Source organism: Colius striatus, chromosome 3 (assembly GCF_028858725.1).
Source record: "Colius striatus isolate bColStr4 chromosome 3, bColStr4.1.hap1, whole genome shotgun sequence".
NCBI classification, from domain to species: Eukaryota; Metazoa; Chordata; class Aves; order Coliiformes; family Coliidae; genus Colius; species Colius striatus.
The window spans coordinates 57,419,586-57,439,035 of record NC_084761.1 but is presented as its reverse complement, the minus strand read 5'-3'; the positions used below and the strand labels follow the sequence as shown (position 1 = coordinate 57,439,035).

General features: G+C 35.2%; 1 protein-coding gene across 2 annotated transcripts in view; it reads right to left on the bottom strand.

Moving 5' to 3' along the window:
* Window positions 1–19,450, bottom strand: part of TLL1 (tolloid like 1) — a 125,641-nt gene that overhangs the window by 6,772 nt on the left and 99,419 nt on the right. For both annotated transcript variants that reach the window (XM_061992541.1, XM_061992542.1), the window contains 6 exons: window positions 17,979–18,174; window positions 16,491–16,616; window positions 13,379–13,539; window positions 11,142–11,322; window positions 4,477–4,602; window positions 3,593–3,720 (listed from right to left, as the gene is read on the bottom strand). In XM_061992541.1, coding sequence (XP_061848525.1) covers window positions 3,593–3,720; window positions 4,477–4,602; window positions 11,142–11,322; window positions 13,379–13,539; window positions 16,491–16,616; window positions 17,979–18,174 — 918 coding nt within the window. The remainder of the gene's footprint in view (window positions 1–3,592; window positions 3,721–4,476; window positions 4,603–11,141; window positions 11,323–13,378; window positions 13,540–16,490; window positions 16,617–17,978; window positions 18,175–19,450) is intronic.

Genomic DNA, 19,450 nt, shown 5'->3' with positions numbered 1-19,450 from the left:
CCTTTTTTTTTTTTTTTTTTAAAGTTGCCTCACACCTTGACTAAAGCCTTTGAGGATGCCCTTTCCACATCATCAGGTATGCATGGAAGTCACATTTTCTATGCTATTATCTAGAGAACAATTCAACATTAACAATATTTTAGGCTACACCTTCATGCTAAGATCACATTTTTGATAGCACAGAATCACAGAATGATAGGGGTTGGAAGGGACATCTAAAGATCACCTAGTCTAATGCCCCTGCTCAAGCAGATCTGTGTAGATCAGATCACTCAAAAATGCATCCGAGTGGGTTTTGAAAACCTCTACAACCTCCCTGGGCATCCTGTGCCAGAGCTCTCTCACCCTTACAGTAAAAAAACCTTTCCTTAAGTTTAAGTGGAACTCTTTGTGTTCCAGATTCTGTCCATTATGCCTTGTCCTATCAATGGACACTACAGAAAAAAGTGTTGCCCCATCCTTGCGACACTCACCTTTCAAAAACTTGTAAGTATTAAAATAATTATGAAAAATTACAAAATTATGTAGCTATCCTACACAAACTGGTAAAATACATACAACTAATATGGGCTTTTTAAATACGGAAGAGTGTCTTCTACGACTGGATTGTTGTCAGCAAATTCATGTCAAGGGCAATCTAAAAGATTTTAGATAAGGCTTTTTGACCAGGGCTAAATGTCAACAAAAAAAGTTAAAGCTTTATATATGGTAATTTCCTCTAATGTTAACACTTAGAAGGTGACATACATATACATCTTTGTGAATTTTCAGAAAGAATTTGCAACTTCAGGTGAAACTAAAAATCTGTTTTGTTCAGCAAAATAGTATAAAACTAAAAAATTTAAACAGTCCCAGAAACAGTCATATAAATGTTTATGAAAACAAAGAAACACTAAAGGATTAAGCAGCAATAATTAAAAGAGTAAAATTTATCTGTGATATATTGAGAAATATCATAATTATGCATTCTATCTAGTACATCAAAGCAAATCTGACCTACTAAATCACTTGTGGAATCTAGACAGTGTGAAATGTGTTGGTAATTTTTATTAACATCTGATCTAAAGGAAGCATAAAGAGTTAATAAAAAGTATTTTGCCCAAAGAAGTGAAATACTCATTGTTTTGTGAGAAGTAAAGAGCTGCATGATGCAGTGGATGTAAGTTCATTTCACAGGAAAGTCTGGGGGTTTATATTAAGGGGTTGAAACTGCAGAGGCAATAAAAACAGCTGTTCAGCAGTCCCTTCTGCCGCTCTTAAATTATAGCCAGACATCCCACTTTTACAGTGCCAAGTATGTATTCTCATTCATACCCAAAGAAAATCTGATGGATTAAAAAACTCAAAAAAACAAAAAAACACAGAAAGCTGAGAGACTAACTTTAGGGGAGTTAAATATAGAATTGAGTCAAGCCAATTTGGAATCAACAAGAGTAATAGATATGATCCAAGAGAAGTCTGGAGAACTTAAATTTCTTTTAGAAGAAAATTGTATTAATTTTGTTCACTTCACATCAATACAAAAAAAAAAATCACTCTCTATGAAGCACTTCTAACTATGAACTGTAAGGGACTTTTATTAATTTTAATATTTGATTTATCACTAGGATTCACAAGCCGGCAGGGGAACAGTACATGTTATAATGGGTCTCTCAAAGAACAGAAAAAAATCCTAAATCTGCTGTGAGTCTAGCAATTGACACTAGCATTTACAAAGAGAATCAAAGGAATTTGTTTCTTAAAGGAAAAGCAGATCTTAATATCAAGTCTTTTAAAGGCTCAAAAACCACCCAGAGACAGTGTTTTTTTTTTTTTTTTTTTTTTGAACTGTGAGTTCACAGCAGTGAACTAAAAGCAGGACTGAAAGAGGAGAAAAGACAAATTTTCCGTAAAGTTGAACAGAACTGAATAGTTGCTGCCAACAGAGTTTACAGATGATATAATAAAGTTGGTAGGGTAATTAAATCAAACTCCATGTTCCTGGGATAAATGCTTTTGAATACCTACACCACCATGTCTGCAGAACTCATTTTGATTGTCTCATTTGTGGGAACGGTATTCAGAAAGGTTACATATAGCTTCTGAACAGCCCTTTCTATCTATAGCACTCAACTGAGTAGATACGTTGGTGGCACTTATGGATAGCTGCCTGCATGGCACACTGAAGTGTGCCTCACAAACATTTGTCTGATTAGTTTATGAAAATTGCTCTCTCTGCTACATACATTTTCAAAGCTATCTTTATCTTCGCATTTCACTTACAAATTCTGAAGTGCATATCCATTTTTTCATAGACTTCTTAATTACACCTAATGCTTAACTTTAGCTTTTTCAGCAATAGACTTTTCAGTGATTATCTGAGTGGGAGAAATCACAACAAAAGATTAGTTTCTGTACACATATCCCTCCCAAAAAAAGAAACACAACCTCACAACTCATGTGGTTTGTTACCATGAAGAAAGCAATTCTCTCCTTGTTCAATTTGATTAAGTAAACTATGAGGAGTAAACTTAAATACGGTGTGAAGGTATAAGGAAAAATATTTATATCCATTAATTCCATATTATTGATATGGAATCTTGCTGTACAAGACAAACTTAGTACACAGAATTTAGTAGATGGATCCTACTGGCTTGCATGGAAAAGTAGCTTTCAGACTCTAAATCACAAAGATATTTTGAAAAAATCTATCTAATAAAATTCTGTCTATTTTTCCACTTTCATAGCAAAAATCAATTTTAAAACATTTCTTTTAAGTCAGAGCATTGTGATATTTCACTTGACGAATCTGAATGATGGAATTTTGCCTACTGATGTTAAAGTACTGAAAAGCTCTTATAGTAACATGCCCATGCCTGACTGGCTTTGGTTTATTCAGCCAGGATGAATCAAAACTTTATTTTTCACCCTTTGAATGGACAGAGCATGCACACCACTCATTTTCCACTACTCCCACAACTCCCTCCCGAAACATTTTACTTCTAGTGAACAGGGATCAATACATGATCTCACATTAGCGTCTAAGCTCTGCTGTCTCTCCTAGTCTGTCCTCAGCTACCAGCACTATCCTCAGCCAGTTGGCCACAAAGGTCACTTAAGTCTACTTAGGCTGCTTTTAACATATCTTTGGAGACCCTTTTAAATGAGAAGTCCAGATTCTTAGGTTTTATATCTTCTTTCCCTCCTCAAAAAGTACAAAATAGAAAAGGGCAAAAGTTGTGTGGAGAGCACTGTTGACAACTTCTAATTTTTCTTATTCTCTATACTGGAGTTTGTGTAAACAGTCTCTGCCATATTTGTCAAAACTTTGTGTGAATTTTATGAATTGCAACAATGATAAAGTATTTCTCCTACCCTGCCCTTTGCTGTCCCGAGTATTTACAAACACCACAAACTTCAATTCATAGCTCTATCATACTGAGTAGCCTCAGTTGGTCAGAAACGGACAGAAGACAGGAGGGTTTTTGAAGAGTTTACCTCTGGGCTGCAAAGTGAGAGTAAAGTTCAATAACAGTTTTGTATCATTGAGCAGTCAATTTAAGAAGGTAGTTTGGTGGAAGAAAAGAGAAAAAGAAATGGTAGGCAGACTCACCAATTTGACCCTCTGCCCGGGAGTGGCACTGATTTCCCATGTGCACTCCTTTCTGCTGGGATACTTGTCGGGCCAATTGGGACTCGTGATGATGCCATTGGGACTGTGGATCTTCTGTTCACACTCAGCTGTGCCAACAGTGATAACATCAGTTAGTCTGAGGGTCTGCATTCAGAGGTAGCCAGAAAAGTACTCATCTTTGTCAAGGGGCTTGCTGAATGAAAAGGAACTTTAGGAAGACAGCTAAGCAAACTCTTCAATGTGCCTGATCGTGTTCTTTCCCTTTGGCACACACTTTATGGCAATTAACCCAGCATTCTTGTTTATTGATTATTGAGAGATATACACTGTGGTTTACAATGGATAGTATTTTTTGAAAAAAAAGGTAGTGGTTTTGCCTGGGCTAGGCCTTTCATAGTGGGAGGTGCTGCAGGGGCGGCTTCTTTAAACAAAAGAGCTGCCAGAAGCTTCCCCTGTAGCTGATAGGGCTAATGCCAGTCAATTCTAAGACAGACTCGCAGCATCTCCTTCTCAAATACATTATTCACAGAGGTGTTACCTCAATCACGAATTGGCTAGGCCTTGGTCAGCTGCAGGATCCATCTTAGAATTGACTAGAATTAGATAAATACTCTACCACAGCTTTAAATATTCTACACTTCACATAAATACAAAGTAGCACTCCCTGACAATGATCCAAACTGCATTTCTGCGGACCTCAGACTCAACCAAATAGAGGGTACAGGAAAGGGTAGGGGAAAGTTGAAAGTGAAATGTCTAAGCTGCCATTACCAAGATAATTTTCTTTCCTTTGGAAGAAGAGCTGCCGGAAGCTTTCTGCAAGACATTTGTATAAGCCATCATTCAAATATGTTACTACTTACCTTCCTTGCAGTCATGTTTGTTTTCATGTAGCACAAATCCATTTCGGCACTGGCAAACATAGCTTCCTATTGTGTTGATGCACTCATGCTGGCAGCCACCATTGTCCTTCGAACACTCGTCCTTGTCTAGGAAATACACAAGGTCAGGTGAACATCACAGCTAGCAGTAGTCCTCATTGTCAAAGAGAAAAAGGCTTAGCACAGTGAGTCCAGAAAAGGATAAGCTAAGGTACAGTCACTCTTCTAAGTATGGCAGTTCCATGGTTCCTTAGTTCTAGCCACTTGTGGCTTGGTCTGTGACCTTGAACCATGGCACAAATACTGTGTAGGAAATGGGGAGTAGTTCCTAGGGGAGATGAATACTAGTAAAACAAAATTGCTAAATCAAAGGACATAAGAGAGTTACTAGCATTTACTCTTTCAAGTTGACTAGTTGGTGAAAATTGCATAAATATCTAATCTGAAGCTTTATTTCAATAAACAACTGGAGTGCAATTTATAGACAACACATAAAGTATTCCAACTTTAGGCAAAAGCCACAATTTAATGGTGGTATGTTGAAAGGAACATGTAGGCCACACAAAAGGTTTCAAGCTCTCCACATGAAATATGCAAGCAAAAAAGGATTTAACTTAAACTTTTTAGTAAGTTGACTTCATTTTTTCCCCCCAGCAGAGTGACAATGTGCTTTACTTTTAGCAACTCTGGATGTCACAGAACATCAAAAAAGAAAAACATTTAACTGAAAAACATACAAAAGAGATCAGTATTAGTTATTTCAAGGAACTCTACAATATAACATGCAGTTCTGGTTTTTAACATATAATCCTTCAAAAGAGCTTTTAGTGTGTTAGAAGTAAAGCAGAGAGTAGTGGAGGAAATAGGACCTGCATTAAAGAGCTACAAATTCATTGCATGGACAAAAGCCAAACTAGATTAACAGGCTGTCATTCCAGCAAGAGGCCTCAGCTGCCACCCTTCTATGTCATTCAGCTGTTGTCATTTTAGCTAAGGCTGGTCCATTTAAAAGAGATAGACTACTCCTGACATACATATACACACACACACATGTATATGTAAATATGGATGCACATATATATCCCTCTCTATATATATGAATAGACACACATGTATATAAATCCTAAAGTATAGAAATATATGCCTATATAAATACATATATATAAACATAGACACATAATATAAAACCTGTAGCTTAGAAAAGGTGTCACTTCAACATGCAAAAGAGGGAAAAGAGCAAAGAAATTATGGTCATTTCAGAGGTCCAGTTGTTGCAGCACTGGAATGCAGAGAGTTCACTCCCTTCAGCCTCATGTACTTTGGAAAGCAGTAGAGAGTGTTATCTCCAAACAAGGTAATAATGCGATGTTTCAGACTTCAGGAAGCACAGTAAGAATTTCTCTAGATTACAAGGCACTATGGATAATTTAAGTATCTTTTTGTTGTCTTACTCATGCCTTTACTCTTTACTCAGTAACACAACAGTGGAAGTTTGCATTATAATTGCATATATATCAGCTTTCTCTGACAAAATGTAGGCAACAATTGACCCATTGACATGCAGACCTTTTTACAAAAATCAGCTTCTTATAATACATGATGGTAACGTACATTTATAGACAACTTCTGCAAGTCAAACCCAAGCATCCACTACATTTTGTCTTGTAAATCTCAAATCTGTTTGCACTGTAAGTTTTTGGAAGCTTTCTGTAGAGATGAACAGATTTGAAGGTTAAGAAACAGTAATTAACATAGTTTCCAGAATCATACATCCAGAGGCTTATCCTATTATGCTGAAAGAAGTGCAAAAGCTCCACAATCAACTGTTTATGCACCTTGCAATGCAAGTCCCAAACTGAGGTAGCAAATTTATTTTGTTTCAAACAAAAGTTATAACCTTTCATCTTTGCAAAAGCAAGCACTATTATAACTTAATTTCACATTTCTAGAATAGTAACAAGCAAATGAGAAATTAGATATAATATGAACAAAACTTGTCAACATTTCCCTTCCTAAGCATTAGTCTGTCATTTCCTATCGAACTAACAAAATAAATGGAAGGCAAGTTCAAAATGCTTTCAAGATAGACTTTCAAGTACAAAGTAGGTACAGAAATTCTAAATAAAAGGACTATCCATTTTCATCTTCCACCTAACTATGTGAAAATACAAAAAAATATTTTAACATCAAATAGTCTTATATTCTGTAAAATAGTCTCTCAAGAGACAATAAAATAAGCAAACAGTCCCTTACAGGAGCTCCTCAGAGACAAAACAATGGACAGAAGGTAGAAAGAGAAAGCTTTGGAACACATTTAAACTACAATAATTATTTGTACATGAGTAATGAAGGATGAAACTTTTGAACAAGCCTTCCTCACACTTCATAATTTGGAACAGACTTTCTGTCAAATTGATTGCCCAGTTTCAAAATTCATGAAAAAAAAAAAAATTAGTCTGTATTAGTTATAGGAACAAATGTTTTGCCATGTAAAAACAAAGCCATTTGTTATGCTGACAGATGGAAACAAGTCTCCCAGTTTTGAATGGATACTTTCTTTCTTTTCTCATATCAGTACTCAGGCAAGAGAAAGATCCATTCTCAATAAACTGTTAGATTGAATCATTCAGAGGACAAATGGTCGTACCTCTGAGACCCTCAGAGGCCACCAGTCTGTGAATAATACGTACACGGCCTGAAGGGACCTGTATCAAGTCCTTGCAAGACTGTAAAACAAAAATTTTCTCTCTGCAGGCAGCTTCCTTGTCTGTGGAAAAAAAATGTACCAGGATGGCACCAGAGATGAGTTTGTGCTCCAAACCAAAGCTTCTCAAGGATAGATAACATTCTAGCTTTCTCTGTTTAACTGATCAATGAATCATCATTCCAAGAAAACATCCCAGCAGACCTCATTTCTATATATTACATCAAACACCATGTATAATTTGAACAACGAAGCAAGGAATCATGTTTACTTAAAACACTGAAGTAATTCCAAAAGATATGATAAATGGAAGCAGTTTGGTGGTGTATTGTCATTGAATATTAATTATACTACTACACAAAGACCGATTTAAAACAAATTATTAATTTATCTTCTCAGAAACATCACCATAGAAAAAACCCCAAACTGCTACTGTTATCTTTTTTCCTCTGTAGAGTAAATGAATGGAGCTATTTTATACTCTTCTGGTCTTATAGGCCCAGCAGATTGTAATGAGCATTGTAACAAGAGCAAAAGAGAGAGATGAAAGAACAGAAGAAAGTGAAAGGGAAAAAGAGTAAAAACACAGCGGCTGCAATTTTTTAGTTTAGAAGGCTAATATCCAAATCTTAAAAGTTCAATTATAATTTTTATAAAATTAATATACCATGACTCCCTAGTTTCCTCCCTTAATCTAAGAAATTTGACTATAATTAATAAGAGTATCTCTGGAGATTAACTAGATCCATGCAATAGCTCCCAAATGAGCTTTCTGCAGAACTGTCCCATCAAATGTAAATTCTAGAGAACGTTGAAAAAAAAGTTTTTCTCACTTTTCAGTAGCACCTGTCTGGCTGTTAACACCATTTTACAGCCAAAAATGTTGTCTTATATCAACACAAATACCTTCCTAACACAGGTCATCTGTTGCCCTATGTCACTGTTTGCTTTCACAGTTTATCGCAGCAAGTTTCAACCACTCAAAAACTGCTTTCTGTCGTCTGAGCTGGAGCTGGGCCATGCTTTCTCAACTATAGCTGTGTCTGCAGAATTCACCATCAAAAGAGTTGGGAGGAAAAAAAGTTTTTTGGCTGTACTTGACGAATACATTACAGTCCCTAATCTTCAAACTAATTTGACTTGTCCACCTGTCTTGCTGAACATTGCATATGCCTGTTATTAGTGAATAGACTGTAAGATGCAGCGTTTTACACAAACTTGAGTTTTGTTATGATGTGTGACTTTATAACTAAATGCTTATGCATATTTCTATTGTGATGTAATTAATAAAACTCTTAAATGGTTTTCATCAAGTATCCTAGACACTAGCACTAACCATTTCTCTACAGATGTCATTCTAAAACTATTGTATTCTGAATACAAGTATATAAACTGGCAAAAAGCCCCACTTCATCAGCTGAACAGTGATCAGCTTTCATCTCACAAATGTCAAAATATTTGAAGTCTAGGGTTCATTCTTCATTGACAAGCCAATAGCATATTATGTCCATATTAAGGAATCAGGAGTAAGAAAGTTAGTATTTTCTGGCAGCCATTAGAGTTTTCTCTGATGGATTATTCAGAGATTACAACTTCTTTTTAGGTACTTTAAGTTCCAAAATCTGAATTGTCTCAAGCACTACAAAGCTCACAGTTTGACTGGAAATATTGTCAAAAGGGGAAGTAAGCCAGGTAACACAGAAGAATCAGTTCTGCTAGAAATAATAACTGGAAGAGCATTGAGAAAAAATAAATAAAATGCAAAGTATCTGAACTGGTATGAAATAATAGAAGAGATTATGTCAGAAATGCATTCTGAAGTATTCAGTAAACTTACAGATTCAAATATTATTTACAACAAATTATCTTTAAAGGGTTTTAGATAGATTCCATATCCAGGACACATAATATATTTCTATTCAGCTAAAAAAACAGAGTAGCTCAGACTTACACCTGGCTAATGAACTTATTCTGGTGATAAGTAGAGAAATTTAAAACACATCTCTTGTAAATTACTAGGAAAAAACTGTTTTCACCTGGGGATGTGACACATTTCATTCAGAAGTGAAAAAGACAAGGGAAATAACGATTCTGAAGAATTACAACCTCTTGGTGATACCATCTCCATAACTCCATGACTTATAGCCCAGTCTTTCCCCACCATATAGCATTGGCCTGATTTTTTCCTTGAACCCACCATAATATTAATAGTTTATTTTTAATATTAATAACTAAACATTTTAAATAAAACCAAAATTTAGCTGACTGTAATCATATAAATGTTCAGTATGTCACAAAACAGAACTTCTGATTTACAGAGCTTACAAATTAAAAAACTGTCATCACCAATCTTATCTGACTTAGCTTTTTAGATCCTGGAAATACATAACAAACTTAATTTGCAAGATATTTTTACAACTGGAACATGTCAATACTTATTCTTGTAAAAAGTCAAAATATGTAAGTATTTCTGCTGGTATTACTGGGCCATGAAATCACCAGTCGTATATGTGTTTCTAGGATGAAGCGCTGTTATGTGTATATACATATTTACTACAAATACTGTGTAAACCTTGAAAGCTTCTTGTTAATCTAAAATATATTTTAAAAAGTACTACTATATGTAAAGATGGAGCTGAAAGACTGACCAAAGAAATGTGATTACTAGAAAAAAAAATGTTTTAGAGGAGGTAAAACATTGTTAATGTCTTCATACGAGATGAAACACTTTCTTTCCTGTTTCATAATTTCTTAAGAAAAATATCAAAGTAGATATAATGAGAAAACACTGAAAGTCTAAACTGTTTGTCTTGAAAGTTATTTTCCTCACATTCCAAACCACATTATTTATATAATATATTGATGCTTATTAATTGGTCATAGTTATCTCAGTTATTAAAACTAATCAAAGAAATACCATTTAATTTCATCTTTGATTAAATATTTTAGCAAATAAATGCTAATAAAAGTGCCAAGCAATACATTTGGCTGCACAGTAAACATAATCAGGATTCTCCAGATTCAGACCTTTAACTGCTGTCAAAAAACTTGGTGCAGAATTCAAATTCCAAATGCTTCTGGATGACTTTCAGTCTGGGGAGGTGAGTGGCCAGGATTGTTTTGTTTTGTTTCATTTTACACAACATAAAATGCCTATGCATACATGTGGTGTGTAAACACCCAAAAAAACCACTAAGCAATATTCCAGTACTAGCACCAGGTGGTATCCTGCCACAGCCAGATTGTAGTCTCAGTGGGTAGGTGTAGAGACTACTGTCAGGAAATAATTTCCTCACATCTTCAGCTTCACTCATGTCTAACTTTAGTCAATAATACACATCGTCAGATGACATAAACCTTCATCACTCTGATCTGCCTCACTGATATTACACTTACAACTAAACAAAACAAGACTAAGTTTGCAAGAGCAAGGTCTTAAACTCTGTTCTTCTACAAAACATTAGGAAGTGCATTAGTACCTGTAATGTTAAACAAATGTTGTAGCACAAAGTGGTAATGTCACAACTAAAGTAGTATACTGAGATTTGATTGAAAAAATACAAGTGTACACAGTTTCTAATTTATATCACATCACATCTGGGATTTGCAAAAATAGCAACAAAACCTGAGGTAAAAGAAAACTAATAAAAGTTTAGTAATATCGACTAAGTTTGCTTTTTTTCCTTCGTATCTTAAAAAGTTTATCTGCCTCTGCTGTTACTCAAATATAGACATCTGTTCAATATATTTCCTACAGATACTCAGAGTAGTATTTTCAGACAGAAGGTCAGTTACGCTTGTTAAAAACAAAACAAATTCAAAGCTGCCAGGAAAACAATAAGGGGAAAGGCCATTCACTTTCATACCAAAATATAGTATCCACTCCAACTAGTCAGTATATGCTCAGAGGCACTCACATGTACAGAAGAGTAATTTTCTGTACCTGAGAAGAAGTGTGCCTTGAAGCCTTTTTTTGACACAGTGTTGTCAGATCTGAACTCAATTCGCATGTTGTTGTACTGAGAGGTGATAACTTCAGGCACTTCTGTACCACAGAATTTACCGTGTAGTTTAGAATCAGAAGAAAGGCCGCTACGAATCTCCACATAATCGTATTTGCAAACCTGAGAAAAGAAAGAACAATTTTTTTGCTGACCAAAAGAAAAGTATGAAGTTGCTTAAAAATGCTAGAAGTCTGATTGGTATATGCTCCTTAATAGTAGACTAATAGATCTTTTTTTACTTTTCCCTGATTCTGAAAACATTTGTCAATGCTCACAAACATTTCCTGATTTTGTGTAAGAATATTTTCAGTTCACTAAGGTATACCTACACTATACATAAGGTTGAAAACTGTATTTGAAAAGACACTAATATCTTCAGTATCTAAATTTCAAGATTCTTATTAGCTTTTCCATTTAAATTAAAAAGTAAAAATTCCAGTGACATTTAACTAAAATCATCTTGAATGTATAGTATGTGTTCATCAGAGCAAGCTGTGCTATAAACCATATAGCCACAACCGACAAAAGTTCTACTTTCTACTACTTAAATTCCATAGATTTAAAAAAATAGTAATTTTTACTTAGTTATTAATTTATTTACAAATATATAAATCTGTACTGTTAAAATAAGACAACTTTTAACAGTGTTATAACCACAATTTGGAAGGCTGATGCACATCATTTTCATTAAGAGGTTAAAGTAAAATAATGAAATAAAAAAGCCTTATGCAAGGCCTACTACTCGTGATAATACTTTCAATGCATAATCCCTTGGTCAACCTAAAGCCTTCCACCCAAACTTCTAAGCTTCTTAGGCTCAACTATCAATCATTTAATCAAAAATGTCCCAGTTGTCTGCAATTAATAGCTTAAGAGAAAACAGTGACCAGGAGGATTCATGCAGAGCTTAGATTGTCCATTAAATCCAAGTTGTATTTGATAAATCATAATTTATTAAGTCAAAAAGAAATGTCAGGAAAGAATTTTTTGGCCTTTGTTGTTCTCTCCTCCCTGTGAATTATTAAACGATTGTCAACATTTTCAATTGTTTTTAACGTAATGCTTTCTAGACATAGATTGAATTTTCATTGTTACTGGAATAATATTCACATATTGCAGAGTTGGAAAGTGACTAATTAAATTGAAGCTACTTTTATAAAATACAATCAATATAAAGATTCATAAAACAAGTTACTTCCACATGCCAATTTATATTAATTGTAAGACAAATCCATATTAATGCATGTGATTTTCAAATATATCTCACAATATATTAATAAATCCCAGCAATTTCAACAGTCCATCAGTGACGAATTTTGATGGTTTCATAGCTTCAAATTAGAAATGAAAAGTAACTTTAGATAGGTCTAACTTCCTTCAAACTACTCTAAATTTTTTAAATTTACAGGTTACATGTAAAATTATATTTACATGTAAAAATTTTAAATTATTAAAATCGTAGTGTTAAAAATACATGTTAAAGTTGGCCCTTAACGGAGTTCTTATAACAAAAAAAATTGAATATTTGCTACATTTTTTTGCTATCCATTGTATACATTTTATGTCTGTACTCAGACAATATATTAGAATTATACCCTTGAAAATCAGAAAAAAAATTCCATCTGTGACATTCTCAGTACTACTATCTAATAGTATAAAACTGAGTTTAGTAGCACAGGAGAGGATCAAAACAAAATTATAAACAATGAATTTTTTTTTTCATATCTGCTTAAGTTATGTCTCCTGTACAGCCTTAGAAAGCTGATTTAACGTCATTATTACTCAGATGTCTTCCTTGTAAATTTGGCTTAAGTACCAAGAAAGTGCAGGGAAAGTGTTTTACGATTTGTTCAAACAGTAATTATATTTTTATTCTTTGGAATTTGTAAGGTTTTATTACACCTTCTGCAGTTCTTGTGGTAATGATAACAGGACATGAGTATAACATAAATCATTTAATGCTGGAATTTCTTGTAATACATATACATTTAGACGATATGGGAAAAAGACCTATTCTCTTCATGTTTGTTTTGAAAAGAATCCAGTCCCAAAATGAAAACAAGAGTATCTATGGTTATTGTCAGTAAGGATTTTATAAGACAACATCTATTTTTGAATGCTCAGGAAACTGTTTAGCGTGCAACAGTTGTGTAGATCTTTGTTCACAGTTACTTACTTCATTCCCTTCTAACTCAAAGAACTCAAACTTCATTGAAATTCGGTATTGCGTTGGAGCAACCACCTGCCACACACAGTTTTTGTTTGGAGGATACTCTTTAGGCCACCCTGGTGTGGTTATAGTCCCATTTAGCTTTGTCAGGAGTCCTCCACAAGCAGCTGTAAAATTAAAAGGGAGAGCATCACTTCTTGATTGTAACTGTATTTTACTATAAACAGAAGTACACTGAAAAGATTCAGTCCTCTCATTACTTATACTGCTGTAATGCCCAGACAGACTAATCATAATCTTGGTTTATCATGCTTGGTGCAAACAAAGAGAAAGAGACAGCCCTTATCTTGAACAGCTTGCAGGTTTGCGGGCAGAGATAAGTTTCAGGATTACACAAGGCGTTATCATATTAATTCTTTTCCCTTCCCTCCAGAGACTCTGGTTATTCTCTCACAGCCTTTCCCAGGCAAGTCCTCTGACCTCACTGCCCTCCCCAAGGACCTTGACCACCCCTCTTCTGACAGACACACTACTTAAGATGCACTTCACATTTCCTAAGCTTCTCTCCTTGATTATTGATCCAGAATAAGCCCTACCTGTCTCAGCTCATATAACTGTATATGTCTCCTATAACCTACTAGATAGGGTTACTTCTTTGGAATAGCAGTCACGTACTATTCAGTCACAGCTACTTTAGCTGAAGTATGGATGTTCAAGTAATAGGAAAAAAAATCTATTATTTTCAAATATATGCCAAAGTCACCTCCATACAACAGAATAATGCTGTATTATGTTTGTGAATGCAGTTCAGATAGCAAAGAATAAACACATTAATCTTTTCCATCTGTGGAAAATTAGAAAAAAAACCCAAAAAAAACCCGCAAACAAAATAGCAACAACAAAAAAAAGAAAGTAATGGGATTTGCAGGAATTCACACTGTGCTGTGCTGTTACCATTACAGGACTGGAAATCATCCACAAATCTTTTTCTAAAGTGATGGTAGGGGACGTTCCACCTTCTTCCAACTGTTCTGCCCTAATGCTGTGTGCTGATAGTCTCACACGTTATATCTACTTCATCTAGCACACCTGGAAAAACTCCAGGTTCTGTGATAAGGCTCATTTGGATAATACATACACATAACAATCTTCCTCCTGTCACCTAGCTTTCAATGCAGAAGACTACTTGGTACACATGGAAAGGTAACCTGACCAGGGTTGGGGGACTAAGAATTTGGGTCACATCTCAGTGTCTAAAAAAAAGACCAGGCATGGGTTTAGAGACCGCACTCTATGACACAAGCTGTACTCTTGAGTGATCCAGTCTGGATCAGGATGACTACTGCTAGTTTTCAATTTCTACTCCTCAGTGTCACTGCATTGTTCCTTGAGGCACTGGTAGGAAATGTGGAAATACTGTGAAAAAAAAAAAATCTTAAAGCTTTCTAATATGCTGCCAGTGGGTGACGTTTGGATTAGATGATCATAAAGCAATTTTCTGTGCACGTCAATACTGAAGTGAAGAATTGGGCAGTTTCTGAATTAGATGCTCCTACTCTGACATCATGTGTCAATTAATACAGATAGGTGACCTCTCAGATTCACAAACTATCACTAGGCTGTAACGCTCACTGTGACTACACAATGATTTTAAATCTGCAGTCATAAGTAATACCTACATACAGTGAATGCTACATCCCATGGACCAAATGCGTACAGACTTCTAAGTATAGCTCAGGGCTTTTGCTCCACACTGCACTAATTTACAGAATCACAGAACAGTAGAAGCTGAAAGAAACCTCTAAAGATCATCTAGTCCAACTCCCCTGCTCAAGCAAGTCTGACAAGTAACTACTTCTTTTGTAAGAGTTGTTTTTCTATTTGTGTGCCAGGGAGGTATTCTTTATTTTTTGAAGGCTGGTAATCTTACCTAATATTCTGACTTAGGTCAACAGGCAGACTAAACCAAATTCCTGACACAAATTTGTGTTGATGACCAAAGGCTCAGAGAAAAACCTCCACCTTCGTGCCTCCCCTTAGATGAACCTTACTTTCTGTATACAGCATTATATGCAGATATCTAAATAAATTCATTTTCTAATGTGCTCATTATTAAAGTTCAGTGGGGAACAATTAAAAAAAAAAAAAAAAAGCAGCTTCATGAGCACAGCACTAATATGCCTGTAGTCTAGGACTATCACCACCTCGCACAAACACACATACTCCCCTCAAACAAACAAAACCAACCCCACAGAACCAGAAGCAAAAGAAAAAAGGTGTAAAGAAACTAAGAAAAACTGCCAAAAGTTGTGATAAATCATGAATTAAAGACAGGAAATTTGAAAAGAAGAGATCAGTGAATCAACATCAGAAGAAAAAAAAATAACTCTGAACACTCTAATTTTCAAGCTCTGTTAATGTTCACACAGATGGACTGAAATAAGAATAATCTGTGCTATTCTTGAATGTATTGATTTTTTTAATAAAAATCAAGCAATATTTGGTACATTTGTTTCATTCATTTGATATGAAATATATACAGAACGAAAAAGTTTATCTCAGTCCAATCCTATGTTTACAGAGACTTCCATTTATTAGGTATTATTTCTCCAAATGATTATTTGAGCATGCTTTGCTCATCCTGAAAAGCAGAACTTGTTTCCAGCAAGAAAAGTCACCAGTTTGACAGGGAGTGAGGAAGATTTGTTGAGCTTTGAGCTAGAATAAGGGATCATTCTCTTTAAACCTGCCAGCTTCCCAGTAACACCCCAGTCAGAGGTGACCAGAGACATCATTAAATACTCCAATTCTGAGACAGTGGCACATTGCTCTACTGACAATTGTCTCCCTATGCATAGTAGAAGACTTTGCTCTAATGAGCACGAATAATGCAATAAGTGGTACAGGAAAGTATGAAGTCCTGTGTTGCACTGTTCATGATAGACTAACAGCAAAACCTGTAAAGCTAAGTTAGTGACATATCAGATGAGCCTATGTGCTGTGGACAGACATTACTCTGCCACCACTACTAGGACAGAGCGCAAAAAGATGTATTATCTCATTCAAGTGATGGCACTCTATGAGCTTTAAGAGCCCATAATACAGCAACACACTGTACCTTCACAACTCTTTTTGTCAGGACCAAGTTCATAGCCAGGATCACAGGCGCACTGGTAACTGCCCAGAGTATTTACACAGCGCTGCTCACAGCCACCATTGTCAGGTTTGGCACATTCATCTTCCTCTGCCAAGACAGGGAAGAATGCAAAAACATGTTAAATAATTACCTTCCTCAGCTATAACTGTTGGATCAATATTAACTCAGAAAGCTGTATGCATGCCAGTACAAGGTGCACTACATAAGTCACACTGTGGTTGCTGACTAGAGGATTTTGAAATGCTAAGGAGACCTGCAATGGAGAAAAATAAAAATTTATCCTTTGCGGGTGTTTTTCAACAATACCTACTGACAGCTGCAGATCTAATTTATAAGCACTTTATGGGCAGCATGTGATAATTCAGGCAGCCATAATCTAAAGATTGTATAAAGTATTGAAAGAAAGATTGAAAATCCACAGCAGGGTCACTTGAAGGGCACTTTATCTTCCACAGAATCAATTTGTGCATTATCCCAAATTCATACTCAAAACCAGATTAACAGAATCCTCAAATCCCAGGTTTTCATTCTACTGATATTAAAGGGAACAAGATGCAATGAGTATGGGGGAGGGAAAAGGAATAATGTATTATCACTACTATCCCTGAAGTATACTCACGAGAATCGTTATTAAAATATTCCTCAGATGTTGAAATATTGTTTCCTTACACTGGGACAAGTAATTTCTTAGGAATAAAACAGAGCTTGTACTCATATCTACAGCCTTCAAGGTTACAATTGCCCAGAGTGAAAACTAACAGTTAGGGTGGGAAAAGCCCCAGCTTGTGGCTTTTTGAAAGAGCAAAAAGGTTCTCTTAGTGTCGTGATCTATATTTCAGGTGTCACCATGGCCATGCCACTGCACCATGGACAGCACAGGGTAAGATTTAATTACATATCCATCACATGTCAAATGTTGCAAGTATAGCTGCAGTTGTATCACACACACACACAATATACATCTCAAAGACGGAAGAAGACTGGAGGTCATTGGTCACTGTGATTTCTCAATGGTTTTCTGGGGTTTCTTCCTGCTTATAGAAACTAATAAATTGATAAAGCAGCCTAGTGCAAAAAAGGAATTTGAAAACCAACACTATTTAGACAAAAGTAACCTTAATAGAAAAGATTAATTCATAATTATATTATGTAACTTTATATTTGATAACACAATGTTAGAAAAAGATGTTTTTTAAAGATTAGAAAGTAGAAAGTTATATTGAATATGTTCCTCCATTCTTTAGACATATTGTACAAGGAAATTCATATATGTCTACTGCTTTGTTTGACAAAATTGTATATCCAGGTAAAAAACATGCTGGAGAGAGTACAGAACTAATCTTAATAGAAATAGGTTGAGAAACATTTTTAATATCCTGTTGTAATTTTTCTTGTACAAAAACAAGTGATAAGCAGTTCACAGCTCTCAAAACATGCTTCAACATCTACCTTTAAAAAAATTAGCTGCAAATCCTGCTTTGTTAACAGTTCCATCAGAAACAAACTTCATCCACAGTGTATTAGAGGTAGATCTAATGTCTTCTGGCTTGTCATAGCCACAAAAGTGACCGATTAAAGGACTGTTCTCATTCATTCCATCTCGAATTTCCAAGTAGTCATATGCACAGTTATCATGTCTTTCAATCTGTAAAAAATGAAAGTGACCTATTTGAACTTGACCATAATTATCAAATGTCAATCAGATAATAAACAGAACAGACATTTTTCAAAGGTTAAAGTTCTCTGTTTAGCATTCAAACACAGGGAAGATGGACAAACATCACTGGTTTCTTTTCAATTATTCTTGTTTTCTACAAGAAAAAAAATATTACACAGAACACAACAGTCTACCTGGAAAAAAGTAACTAGAAAAGACATAGTCACTTCTAAGCTTCCTAATGTTCTGTCAAATTCCTGTTCTGAGCTCAAAGAAAGTACCTCATGTACACCGAAGTATACAAGAGTGATGGTTCAACAACTAAATACACCAGAAATATTAATTATTTTTGAAATATTAAACAGCCCAATTTTCACTAATATGCACAAGATTTTTAGACATTTTCAACCTGTGCTATTTCAGGTGATGAACCTTTTTTTTTCCCTTCCTTTATCCTCAATACAGTGAAAAATCTTGCATTTGTCAATCCACTGACGTTGTAGGGCAACCATAAATAATGACATTGCATTAAGAGGTTGAGGCATCTGTAGAATTAGAGACAAACATACTTCTAAAATCAGTTCATACATAGAAAATATGAACAGATGATAAAAAAAAAAATCTTAATTTTAGGTAGCTGATATGTCTGGTTTCTGCTGCACAACCTGATTTCAGGTGTCTTCTTTTGACTTTCTGGGCCCGTGAGTGAATCTTTGCCATATTAATGGAGAAACCCTCTGAAACCAGAAAAACTGTGACTGTCATTTAAACATCTTGCCAGATGTCATCCAAACACAGACTAGTACATGCGTGGACGTGTGTGCATTTCTACTTGAGTAGTAAGCCTCTCCTCTTGATATATTAGTATTTCCAGAGTAAGAGTGAGAATTGCACCATAGAAGAAAGCAGTAGCAGCCTAAATATGATCCAAAGCCTAGATAATTTATGATGCCTGTCTTTATTGAGAGATTATCTTTCCCAGTAGAATTAAAAACCTCTTGATCTACATTATTTTACTGCAAGATTGCTTCATGTTACTCAAGTAATACAGAATCTTAGTTCTAAAGGAATTCACTAAATCCAAGCATTCAAAAATAATTCCTCTAAGAAAACTATTATTCAGCTAAGTGGCTGAATCATGATGGTCAGGACCACAATCAGAAAGAAGGGGTTGGAGAAGCCTCCAACTTAATTCAGCACATCCAAATGACAAGGAAGTCAAACGCAAACCCAGAAAAATCCACATCTTATCTCCTGGTAAAAC